This window comes from Euleptes europaea, chromosome 5 (assembly GCF_029931775.1).
Source record: "Euleptes europaea isolate rEulEur1 chromosome 5, rEulEur1.hap1, whole genome shotgun sequence".
In the NCBI taxonomy this organism is placed as follows: domain Eukaryota; kingdom Metazoa; phylum Chordata; class Lepidosauria; order Squamata; family Sphaerodactylidae; genus Euleptes; species Euleptes europaea.
Window position 1 is genome coordinate 106,884,047 of NC_079316.1, and position 13,435 is coordinate 106,897,481.

Below are 13,435 nucleotides of genomic sequence, written 5' to 3' on the forward strand. Positions count from 1 at the left end.
AGTGCCAGAACACGCAGAACTCTGAAACGTCATTCTCTTTTGTGAGACTCCAGCACCTCGTTGCATTTCTCTCATAAGGAACTGTACTCCAGACATAATCGCGAGTTAAAAAGTTTTATTTAAGAAAGCCAGCGAGTTCAGTAGGTCTATTGAGACATAAGGCTAGAATGCAGACATGGGGAAACACCAGTACATTTAAAGGATACATACAATAGGATTGATTAGTTTCAGGACATAATATAAACGGGCCGAGTTGACGCAGAGTTGTCTTTATGGCTTAGGTATAAGGAAACAATACAGAAGGTAACAGCCGGTAACTACTCACAGGAAAAACCATACATGAAACTAATGCATGAAATAGCTAGGTGATTGCCAGGGCTCCCAGGCATTGTTCAGCAGAAACTGTTAACATACTAATGATTAGCCGGGCAGGTCTCCATTGAGGTGTAGATGGCGGGGGGATGGGCAGAGGCCGAAAGCCAGGAAGCCTTAGCTGACATCTTTGCAAACAGGTCAGAATTCACAAATAATGAGAGATGTGTGTGCACAGTTGTAGTCATTCCACTTTGCGTTTTCAGCCAAGATAGTGGCGCAGTCCTCGGATTGGTCACTGTTGTTGGGCTCTCCTTGATTCCAATTGGTGTAGCCAACCAGCACACCATTTGCATACACAAAAGTGCCCTCCCTCTCCATGTCGTTTATATCAAGAAAAGCCCACTTGGAATCCCTCTTTGTTAGTTCTAGCACGGCGGAGTTCTCGGCGGCGTTCTTGGGGGAGGCCATGGCTGCTTCTGCTTTCGCACACAGGGCTCTGCCGTTAGCAAAATTGTCCTTCTTGTGAGTGGAAAAGAAAGTTTTCTTCCCGACTGTCAACCCCTGCAGCAACACCACTGGGCCCAGAGGAAAAAAAGAGTTAGCAGTGAGAATCTCTATTTTTTTAAAACCCTCCCTGAAGAAAGACCCCTGCAGTTCACACACACACACACACACACACACCGGTGTGGTTGCATCATTCGCACCAACCACCTACAATGTGTCATGGTGTGACAAGGGTTGTAGACTAGGAATGACTCTCAGGATATAAGAACATAAGAAGGGCCATGCTGGATCAGACCAAGGCCCATCAAGTCCAGCAGTCTGTTCACACAGTGGCCAACCAGGTGCCTCCAGGAAGCCTACAAACAAGACAGCTGCAGCAGCATTGTCCTGCCTGTGTTCCACAGCACCTAATGTAATAGGCATGCTCCTTGGATACTGGAGAGAATAGGTATGCATCATGACTAGTATCCATTTTGACTGGTAGCCATGAACAGCCCTCTCCTCCATGAACATGTCCATTCCCCTCTTAAAGCCTGCCAAGTTGGCAGCCGTCACCACATTTTGGGACAGGAAGTTCCACAATTTAACTATGCATTGTGTGAAGAAATACTTCCTTTTATCTGTTTTCATATATCATATGGGATGGGTTTTCATGCGCTGACCTCATGGTTAAGCTTGCTGTTTTTGCGTACACCAAAGTCAGCATTTTTCCAAAAAAAGGTGAAAACAAAATATTTGGGTGGTGTCGTACTACCACTCACAAAAGTCTTTGTATTGGTGGATCTCCCCCAGCAGCCCTTTCAGATCCCCACCCCCACATGAACACACATGAACACACATGAAGCTGCCTTATATTGAATTAGACCCTTGGTCCATCACAAGCCTGTTATGCATGGCTGTTTCTTTCGCCATCATCCCTCTGATGACTTCGGGTCTTTAGTTGATTATGCATGCCGTTTCCAAGCATCAGAGATTGCCTCCCTCTCCCCCTCCATTTCCTCGCGTTTTGCCTGCATTTTCAAGGACCTTTGTTATCTCAAATTTCAAAATGCGGGGAAATGCAGGGGGAGAGCGAGGCGACCTCCGAAGGTCAGAAACGGCATGCATAACCCCAACAAAGACCCAAAGCTGCCGGAAAGGGGACTGCGAGGGAAACAACCATGCATAAAAGGCCACAGACATTATTGTATCTGCAGACTGGCAGGAGCTCTCTAGGGTCTCGGGCAGATGAATGTCACATCAACTACCACCACATTCTGGGTTCAATCTCGTCGATCGAAAGCTGCAGGGCATGCAATCTCACAGTAAGGAAGGGAAATATGGGGAAATCGCCCCATCTTGCTGTTGCACTAATGGAAAGTGGGCTTTGTTCACTTCCTGGGACTACAGGAGGAAGGAGGGATGGTTTTGCCTAATTAACCCTCCTCATGTATCTGATAGACTCCAATATCTTTTGCTTAAGGGGCTGCTGGGGGAAGGGGAGCATGGAGAAAGATTCACAAAGGGCTAATGATTCATAGGATGCAATCAAGTGTTGGCCATGAGCATGGATGACTTTAAAAGGGGGATCAGACAGATCCATGGAGGAGGGGTCCCTCAGTGGCTGCTAGCCACAGCGACTAAAGAGAACCTCCACATCCGGAGGTAGTATACCTTTGCATACCAGTTCTCGGCAGCAACAGCAGGGGCCCTGTTTGTTGGCCCTCCGAGGCAACTGGTTGACCACGGCGAGAGGCAGGATGCAAGAGTGGATGGACCACTGGTCTGATTCAGCAGGGCTTATGTTCTTAATGCAATAAAAACATATTTCTTATATCTCACCATTTTTGTATTTGTTAAGTTCAGCTTGGAGAGCCTGTAACTTGTTTTCCAGAGCAGTTACTTGATACTGAACGGCATCAGTAGCTAAGGGAAAGAAACCAGGATGGGGAAAGCATGATTCAGCATTAAGGATTCCATTTATTGAAAGCAGTGGTGAATGGTCATTATGATGGACAGTGATACACGCACGCACCCCAGTCCCTGCAGTTTACTGTGCACATTTATTTAAATGAAGTTTTGTAAGCCACTTCCCCAGAGTCCTGCTCGTTGTGGCTAACAATTAAAAGGCACAACAATGAAAACATACACGTGAATAGCAGTAGAAAAGAGCCAGAGTCCAGTAGAACATTAAAGACTATCAAAATATCTGGCAGGGTGTTAGCTTTCATGAGCCATAGCTCATTTCTTCAGAACTGAAGAAGTCCTGTTTCCACTCCTGTTTCCATCTCGCCCTCCTTAGGCTCCACCCCCAAAATCTCCAGGGATGTCCCAACCGGAGCTGGCAACCTTAGTGCCCTGGCCTGCGCGGGCACCATGTTGGAGACCTCCACTCTACTGCCAGAACAGTTGACATCAAAAGCTGAGAGCTTACCTGCTGTTTCTCCCTTTTGTCCTTTTTCACCTGTAGGTCCTTGCATTCCCACCAGGCCCGGAGGTCCGGCCTTCCCAGGGAAACCCTGTTGGCCCTTCAGTCCGACCCCTAGGGGTTGACAAAAAGAATAGCTGAATGCCTGTGAAGTTTAATTCCTTCAAACAAAGAGCTACTAAGAGAAAGCTTCTTCAAATCACCACCCGTGTTGGCTGTAGGGTTGCCAACCTCCAGATGGTGGCCAGAGATCTCCCACTATGACAACTGATCTCCAGGCAACAGAGGTCAGTTCACCTGAAGAAAATGGCCACTTGGGAAGGTAGACTAAGGCATTATACCCCATTGAAGTCCCTCCCCAAACCCCACCTCAGGCTCCACCCCCAAAATCTCCAGGTATTTCCCAGTCCGGAGCTGGCAACCCTAGGTGGCTGCCTTCATATGATAATCATGTGATAACCAATGTGCCACAGTATTTGTGTACTGGATAAGACTGGTGGTTTGGAGTGGTGGACTCTAATCTGGAGAACCAGGTTTGATTCCCCACTCCTCCACATGAGCGGCAGAGGCTAATCTGGTGAACTGGGTCTGTTTCCCCACTCTTCCACATGAAGCCTGCTGGGTGACCTTGGGCTAGTCACAGCTCTCTCAGCCCCACCTACCTCACAGGGTGTCTGTTGTGGGGAGGGGAAGGGAAGGTGATTGTAAGCCGGTATGATTCTTCCTTAAGTGGTAGAGAAAGTCGGCATATAAAAACCAACTCTTGTTATTATTATTCTGTAGATTTCTGCCCCAATCCTCAGCCAGAGCACTCTTATAGACGCACTATAGATCAATACAAATATAAAAACCGTATCCTCGAAGTTAAACCCCATCACATTATACTAAATCAGTCTATGTATCTAAAACTTCCCATTACCTTGGAGATTTTGTTCTGCCACGTAGCCCTCCACATGGTCCCAGGTGTAAGAACTCCTTCCTCCAAGATGGAATCAACCAAACATTGCTTCCCCTCCTTGCCAGGGATTTTATTATCGCTTGTTTGCCCTCCACATTTATGCATCTAAGAAGCAGGGTTGCCAACATCCAGGTGGTGGCTGGAGACCACTCGGATTTACAGCTGATCTTCAGGCTACAGAGATCAGTTCCCCTGGAGAAAACAGCTGCCTTGGATGGGGGTCTCTTTGGATTATACCCTCCTGAGGTCCTTCTATTCCTCAACCCCCACCCTCCCCAGGCTCCACCCACAAAACCTCCAGGAATTCCAATCCCAGGGCTGGCAGCCCTATGAAGAAGCCTTTCCTTAAGTCTCCAGGAAGAGACTGTCTAGCATTTTAAACCTCCCAAACATCTCTTCCCTGGGAGTTGTCATCGTTTCCAAGCAGTGGTGATAGCATTTCTAAAGCCTAGGTGGAAGAGACTTGATCCCCCCACTCCCCGGGGCTTGTTCTATGCTAAGAGAGAGAAAAGCTCTTTAAAACTAGAGGTGAAGGTTTTATACAGTCCAAAGTAAAATGCATTTCTCCACAATCAGATAGAATCAAAACATACATATCAGTAAAATGAATAATAAACATCAGAGAGCCAGCGTGGTGTAGTGGTTAAGAGGGGGTGGTTTGGAGCGGTGGACTCTGATCTGGAGAACTGGGTTTGATTCCCCCACTCCTCCACATAAGCGGCAGAGGCTAATCTGGTGAATTGGGTTGGTTTACCCACTCCTACGCATGAAGCCAACTGGGTGACCTTGGGCTAGTCACAGCTCTCTTAGAGGTCTCTCAGCCCCACCTCCCTCACAGGTGTCTGTTGTGGGGAGGGGAAGGGAAGTGTTAAGACTTCAGTACCTCGTTGTATATCAGTAATAGTAAACTTCACTCCAGACGGTGCAGTGAGTTAAAAGTTTTATTAAGAAAGCAAAACGAGTTCAGTAGGTCCATACAAACTTAAGGTCAGAATACAGATGGGGAAGATACTGGTCATCTTTATAGGGAACATACAATAGAATTGATTACACGTAATGGCAGAACACAAAAGGATGAGATGCAGCAGAGCTGTCCTGAATGAGAAAAGATACAAGTTTACAATAAGGAAGTATTTGCCGGTGATTGCCCATTAAGAGACATACTGGTGAAATTGACTAGTAGACGACCGGGCGATCTCTCGGGCTCCCAGGCATAGTCCTGCGGCTCCAGCTAGCTCACAGCAGATGTCTATTGAAAGGCTAATGCTGAGCGAAAGAATGAGCACGGGGGGGGGGGGGAGAGGGAAGAGAATGGAGCTTGCTTATCCGGGGCCCGAATGGATGCCCTGGCTGACAGGAAGGTGATTGTAAGCCGGTTTGATTCTTCCTTAAATGGTAGAGAAAGTTGGCATATAAAAACCAACTCTTCTTTTTTATGATAGGCAGTAGTATTCTCATAAGCTGCCAAGCATTTCTATTTATACACATCACGTTGAATTATTATGTGGTAGTGGATTGCAAGCATGATACCTTGGTCTCCCTTCTCTCCTTTGGCGCCGTCCCTTCCGTCTCTGCCTGGTAAACCACTAGCGGCACATGCCACCACTGGGCACGTGTTCGCTTCAGGTCTGGTTGCTTCTGAAGCTGCTGCGCATCCCAGAAATGTTCCCACCACCAGGACAGCAATAAGCTGGAGCAGATACATTGCTGAGACCTTAGAGACAATGAGGGAAAGTATTTTTGGAGGTTGTTCAGTCACCGCTCTGTTGTTCTGTGTGTGGGGGACCTCGTTTCATCTCTGAAGATTATATTCTCAAGTCCTTTAGACCTATTTATCAATGTGCTTTCCCCATGTTGACTAAAACAACTACATGATAAAATGACTACATGATAATCTGGAACCAGCTGGATTAACCAACTTGAGGAGGTCAGAGCTTCACGCAAAGGATCTTGGGGGTTCTATTCTTATACGAAGCTGAGGAAAATTTCACTTCGCAGCACTATAATTCCCAGGAACATTTGATATGGAACTTCGCCAATGGGACAGCTCAGATAGAGGCTTAAACACAGATATGCCATGTTCAAATAAGGAGATCCATATGTGGAACCAGGTTTTTGTATGCAGGAATGGCAAACGTAATTCAGCAGAGTATCACAATGCATATTGGATATGGATACGATCTGTCCAACGCCATCTTTAGTTGGAGATTCTGTATTCTCCAACTTCATTCTTATGCAGTTCTTATATAACTGTGCCAATGCCCCTGGCTGGACCATAGAATGTAGAATTTCCCTTTCGCTATCAAAATTAAACACTGCTTACTTTTAAAAAACATTACATGTTGTGATGAGTACTTATATCAGCTATTAGTGTCTAATGCATTTTACAAATAAATCTGATTTAAGATTATACTGTTAATCAATCAGTTAAATGTATTTAAATAAACAAATATAGTTATTATCAGATACCCAACAGAGGTGACTTTTTAAGATATTGAGATATTGAATGAAGAAAAGCTTTCACCCACATAGAAAGAAATAAGGATTATTTTTCTTCTCCCCCTATGAAAGAAAAACATTACGACCAGCATCAACTAAAATGATTGGTAAGGGAGTCGTTAACTCAGTGAAAAGTTTTCACTAACCAATTCAAACTGAAACCCACCAATAAATGTACAAAATATTTAACAATCAATCCATTTATGTATTGGAGCTATAATATGAAGGTGTATATTTAACTAGCTGTGTAACCGGAAATATCCAAAGCTTAAAGCACACAAATTAAATCTGAGTGGGGAAGTTTAGGAAAACAGAATATGGGATAACCCACCATTAATCTAAACCAGGATTGCTTACCGGAATGAAATATGTTGCTGTGATCAACTGAAGAAATTTATCTGATATGAAAAGAAGCGAGGAAGACCAGCCAAGAAAGCCAATAGATCTTTGTTTAGAACGATCAAGAAAAACAGTAGGAAACAAATCACTTGGGCAGTATGCACAACTTTATCTTTACTCTTGCATAATTCTGTGGATTGCAAAACTGGACTTCAAACTTTGCCATTTACAGGCTCTGCACACAGTACAATTTTCCCAAATTAATTTACAAGCAAAAAAAGAGAAGAACAAATTCTAATTAACATTTCAGATCACCCTCTTCCTCAGAGATGGGCCTGCTATTGTACTATGAATTAGAGGGGTATGTCTTACAGTACTTGGCAATTTTTGACTTTTTAAAAGGTTGGGCTGCCCACCTTCTGATAATATTATATATAGGAAACCTCTCAGGATAAATAAGCAATTCCTAAAACTTGAGGTAATTTCTAAGACTGGTGAAAGTTGTATGAAATTAACTTCATTTCCTGTGGTATGCGGACAGCATGGTGTAGTGGTTAAGAGCGGTTGTTTTGTTAGCCTAATTGCTCGGTTATGAAATTATTTGAGGAAATTAGTGTTCTGTAACCGGCAGTGGGCATAACCTAAGGATCGTTTAACCACCGTTTACAGGAGTCCAATCCGAGATTCAATAGGAAAGACGAAGGCAAATGGGTTCAGTTTAAAGATTTTTACTTAGTCAATTAGGTATGTATACAAGCATACAAATTTCATATATTCAAAGTTCATACAGATTCTAGTAGCAAAATGAGAGGAGAAGAGTGATGGTAGCCAGTGTGGCAGGGATCGATGACGGGTAATACATTACCTGTCCTGTAGAGGAGGTGACCTCAGTTCCATGGACTAAAACACTAAGAAAAAGGAGTGGAGGGGTACCCAGGGAGGGGGAGAGTGGGGGTGAGCTACACAAAGCTCCACACACAGAGTAACGGCAAGGACGTCAATGGAAGATCTAAGGTAAGGTATGGATCCAGGGGACCCCAGTTATACTATTTTCCGAGGGGGATGGTGATGAGATTACCCTCACGGTTCCCAAGCTAAGACAAAAGGTGACAAAAGGATTAACGATCGGCTGCCTGGGTGGTGAGATATCATAATTTGGTAGACTATACTGTCTCCATTGATTTGCGCAACCCTAGGGGAATCAGGATGCTCTCGCTGATGGGTTCTGCTGCTTATACACTGGTTGCGATGTCCGGGAAGGCATTCCTTTGCATAGCCGGAGGAGTAGCGTTTATTTGTTTGTCTTAACGTCTCTTAATGCTGAGTTAATTAAGAAGATCAACTCGGGGGGGAAGCGCTGCCAGTGGTTGCAGGCTGTTAGCTCCCTGCAATATGGCTTCCATTGGAATGGGGGCACTGCAAATGGTGGACTCCCTCTGGTTCACTGGAGGGTTGACCTGGCCTCCGCTCCTTGACTTCCGGCTCACAGGATGACAGAGCGCTCCTCTCCAAGTGGCTCTGGGCTTGCTGCTTGGTCTGGAGAGGTGGGGGCATGCATGGACTGGGGTTGCCATGACCAGTCCGGGGGACAAGCAGTCCATATCGTAACAGTTTGGAGCGTTGGACTCTGATCTGGAGAACCAGGTTTGATTCACCACTCCTCCACATGAAGCCAGCTGGGTAACCTTGGGCTAGTCCACAGCTCTCTCAGCCCCACCTACCTCACAGGGTGTCTGTTGTGGGAAGGGGAAGGGGACTGAAAGACGGTTTGATTCTCCCTTAAGTGGTAGAGAAAATTGGCATATAAAAACCAACTCTTCTTCATCATCATCATCATCACTATGGCCTATGGTCAAGCAAGTTTTGAAAAACCATACAAAACCCTGAAAAACTTGTTTACCAGAAAAAAAGATGGGTGCATGTGACCCAACAGGAACTATACACCCTCCAGCTCACTATTTAAGTCAGGGGACCCCCCTTGTGATGCCCATGGGCACCCGCCGACCACTTTTTTTGGCACTGGCCAAATGTTTTTAGGAAGTAGGTGGGACCAGGTAGGGTTTTTGTCCAGCAAGGCTTCTGATGGACTATTGGAGATCTGATTGGCTGTGCAGATTTTTTTTTAATGTTGCTTTGGCAGCAGCTGCCAACACAGCACAAGGTGATAATGGATGAAGTTGGCTAGACCCAACCTCCTGTTTTGGTGTGTCACATTAAATTCTTCCAACTGTTGTACCAAATGTAAAAGCACCATTGTTACTCCTCAAGGATGAAGTAAGTATTAATGGCTATTGTTCCTTTATAATGTCAGTATTTGTTTGTATGTATGTATGTATGTATGTATGTGTGTGTGTGTGTGTGTGTGTGTGTGTATATATATATGTATATATATGTGTGTGTGTGTTTATATATATATATATATATGTATATATATGTATATATGTGTGTGTGTGTGTGTGTATATATATATATATATATAACTCCTGTAATGGTACCTCTATGTAATGCTCTGAAGTAAGAACATAAGAAAGGCCATACTGCATCAGACCAAGTTCCATCAAGTCCAGCAGTCTGTTTACACAGTGGCCAACAAGGTGCCTCTAGGAAGCCCCAAAACAAGACAACTGCAGCAGCATTGCCCTGCCTGTGCTCCACAGCACCTAATGCAATAGGCCTGCTCCTCTGATCCTGGAGAGAATAGGTATGCATCATGAAAGGTATCCATTTTGACTAATAGTGATGGATAGCTATCTCTTCCATAAATATGTCCACTCCCTCTTCAAATCTTCCAAGTTGGCAGCCATCACCACATCCTGTGGCAGGGAGTTCGACAATTTAACTATGTGTGTTATGATCTGTATTATGCTGCCTCCAAGACTCACTTAGCGCTCCCTAAGAGTAAACATTACTTTGCCCAGTAAAAGAAAAAAAAATCTCAATGTCAAATATAAGTATTAGCAATATATAAAAAGATATTATGGAATGTTAGTTAATCATCTTAATATTTTAAAAACTAAAAACTTATAATTCTTTAGTTCACCATTATAGTTGTATTTATCCACATATTAAAATAACTTCTAACACAATATGACTGACTAGACATGATGTAGAATTCTACTAAAATTTTAGATCTTAAAATTTAGATCTAAAATTTCTACTAAAATCCATTTGTGCACTATTTGCAGGTTTATTTAATAATTTCTTTGACGAACTTTATAAATTATAGCACAGAATTTGGCAACCTCATCAGTTAGGTATGGATTCTCATCCAAAAGAAGCTTTCTGATCCGAAGTTTGTCAGAGTATCCTGAAATGTTATCTGTCAGAGGTCGAATTAGTTTAAAACGGGCTACCTTATAAAATGAGCATCAGAAAAACACATGTTCCAGTGTTTCGACTTCGCCAGAATTACATGGGCCAAATCTCTCTAAACTTGGTGTCTTATTAAATCTCCCCTGTAGAACTGCCGAGGGTAAGGCCAATCACCTGGCTAAGGTAAATGCCCTCCTATGGCTATAAACTTCTAAAGAAGAGAGATAGGCAGCTGGGGCAGGAATGTTTCTAGTCATGGGGCAGACATGAATACAGGTGATTTTGACAGATCATACTGCCGTTCACTATCTTTGACTCTTTGAATTATGATTTTCTTTGCTTGGTCTCTACCCAACTCTAGTAAGGCCTGTGAGGAGAGACCAAGTCTCTCCAACTTGCTTCCCACAGTCTTTTGCCACTTAGATTCAAAGTTGTCAATTAAAATCAGATGAAGAAGGCCATGAGGATTGGATAGTGTCCTTAGCCATAGAAGGAAAGATGATATGCATACTCTAGCTTCTTGTCAGGCTTGCTTTCCACAGCTCTAAGCAGCCTGTCAGACTCTGACTGTTTACTTTCGGTTCTACCAGGTGCCTCTCAAGGCCAAGCTTGCTAACTGCTGAATTCCTGTTCCAGTGCTATCTCCCGTGGGAACGGTTCCTCAGTAGAAGGGGGGCCACCTTGACCCGTTGTGACTAATGCTTTCCCTTATAGGCCTACCCCGTGCTCCCAATTGTCATTCGTGCCAATGTACCTGTAAGCTCTGCATACCTGAGTGTTTTCCATTAAATCAGCTCTCTTTTGGACTCTTTGTCTCTGGATGCTGTTTGTGGGACTACCACGGGAAAAGTGCGCACACTTCTACTCTCAACTTTCTAGATGTGCCAAAGAATTTGATACGCATCTGGGGACCTGAAGGGCCAGTCTGAGAAACTTGGACTGGACTCGTTCCAAAGGTGCGAAACAGGAAGAGGCTGGTCCAAGATGTGTTCCATAAAGCAATTGTGCCATTGTTTTGGCCTGGTAAAGCTTGAGAGCTGCTGGAATAAAGTGCGCCCCCTTCGTACGGAGGAATTAGATTATACTATAGGCTGATCTGCACCTACACTGGCCACGTGATTGCTGTGGGCCAGCTTTGATCCTGAATCCTGTATAACTACTCCCAAATACCTAAAACTGTTGACCTGCTCTAACCTATGCCCTTTTATATACCAGACTCTAGATTTTGGACGGTTGCCAAAGGCCATAATCTTTGTTTTTTGATCATTTATGGTTAGTTTTTCATTATCACAATATAAGGCAAACCTGGTGAGGGCTCTTCTAAGACCTATAGGGGTCCTGGATAATAGAACAGTATCATCGGCATACAATAATACCGAGATATGTCTATGCACCAATTTGGGAGGTTGCAAGTCGGCTGCGTTTAGGCAATTTGGGATGTTGTTTATGTAATAGCTAAATAGTGCAGGGGCTAAAAGACAGCTTATAGGTATTATAGGTATTGATTGCATCTGTGAGGTGTCCTTCTTTGTTGCATCTTACTCTTAATGTGGTCTGATTATGAAGGGCACGTATGAGAAAAAGAAGCCTCCTGTCAATGGAAGAGGATTCCAATTTGGCCCGTAATAGAGATCTGGAAATAGAGTCAAATGCCGCCTTTAAGTCGATAAAGGTGGAATATAATGAGAGTTTTCCATTTGAAGAGTATTTTTCTATAAGGTGTTCTATGGTCTATTGTAGATCTCCCTTCCCTAAATCCAGCCTGTTCCTGAACTATTATATCCTCTTGATCGAGCCAGCTGACAATTTTTTCTAATAGGTGTCTTGCATATATTTTACTTATAATTGTGAGGCTCTCCAGCCCCCCTGGGCAATTCTCAAAAAGCCACTCGCTCAGACGATCAAGTCAGAAGCAGGTAAACTTTATTGAAGAAGCAACAGTTTCAGCCAGGCCCTCGCAAAGGCAAAGCTGCTAGTGACTACTTAGAGAACATTGCATAGTTATAAACATGTCTACATCACAGGTGCGCAGCCCAGAGCCTGGGAAAGGGTTTGATAACAGCGTCTAGAGCAGGAAGGCGAAGCAGACATCAAAACATAGTCTTGGGCTTGCTCGTTAGCAGTTGCTTGTTAGCAGTCAAGGACACGGGGGGAGGGAATCACTGGGAGTGAGAACATCCCGGCCGAGGCCTGACTCACGTCAGGAGCCTTCGTGCCAGACCTTAGCCGCTTGTACGGGCAAAACCGAAATAAATGCAACACAGTACCTCACATTCTGCCCCCCTTAAGACCCCCCCACCCCTGCCAGTTCCGGGTGTGGTTTGTAGGGGTAGGCAGCGTGGAACTCACGGACTAGGCGAGGGGCCGCAACATGTGGAGCTGCTACCCATTCGTCGTGGGCAGGCCCTAGGTGTTTCCAGCGAACCAAATAGAAGAGTTTTCCCTTATTTAGCTTGGAATCCAACACTTTAGAGACTTCAAGATGAACCTCCCCACCCACCACAGTAGGCACCTCCGGCTTAGGTTGAGGGTGGAAATGGGGAGCTGCAGAGTATGGCTTGAGAAGACTAATATGGAATACTGGATGCACTCCCCTGAGTGTTTTAGGGAGGGCCAACTCAACAGTGACTTAATTGATTACTCGAGTGATAGGGTAAGGACCCACACTTGTCACTGAGTTTCTTGCAAGGACGTAACGACCGCAGGTTTTTGGTGGACAGGTACACCTGATCTCCCACCTTCAATTCCCACCCAGGGGAATGATGTTTATCAGCTTGTTCCTTGTACTTGTGCTTTGCTCTCTCTAGATTTTTCTGAAGCCAAGGCCATGTGGTCTGTACCACCTGCACCCAGTCTTGGACTTCATGCACCCCCTCAATCTCAGGGGTAAGAGCTGTTGTACCAAAGGGCCCAAACTCCCTCCCATAGACAACCCGAAAGGGACTGAACCCTGTGGAAGAATGAGGAGCATTATTGTAAGCATATTCAGCAAAAGGTAAAAGATCTACCCAATCATCTTGGTGATAGTTCATATAACACCGCAAATAACACTCCACTACAGCATTGACACGTTCTGTTTGTCCATCAGTTTGAGGACGATA

At 44.5% G+C, this 13,435-nt stretch overlaps 1 protein-coding gene across 1 annotated transcript; it reads right to left on the bottom strand.

Annotated features, from left to right (window-relative positions):
* Positions 1–513: 513 nt before the first annotated feature.
* On the bottom strand, positions 514–5,889 carry LOC130478044 (mannose-binding protein-like). The gene is made up of 4 exons (XM_056850162.1): positions 5,715–5,889; positions 3,233–3,340; positions 2,641–2,724; positions 514–890 (listed from the first exon to the last, which is right to left on the bottom strand). The coding sequence occupies exons 1-4, from the start codon at positions 5,887–5,889 to the stop codon at positions 514–516; spliced, it is 744 nt and encodes a 247-aa protein (XP_056706140.1).
* Between the last annotated feature and the right edge of the window lie 7,546 nt (positions 5,890–13,435).

Coding starts and splice junctions, on each gene's coding strand:
- LOC130478044 (XM_056850162.1), bottom strand. CDS start 5,889: ATGTATCTGCTCCAGCTTATTGCTGTCCTGGTGGTGGGAACATTTCTG. Junction 3,341..5,714: donor AGGAGAGAAGGGAGACCAAG/GTATCATGCTTG, acceptor GTCAACCCCTAG/GGGTCGGACTGAAGGGCCAA. Junction 891..2,640: donor ACTTAACAAATACAAAAATG/GTGAGATATAAG, acceptor CTCTGGGCCCAG/TGGTGTTGCTGCAGGGGTTG.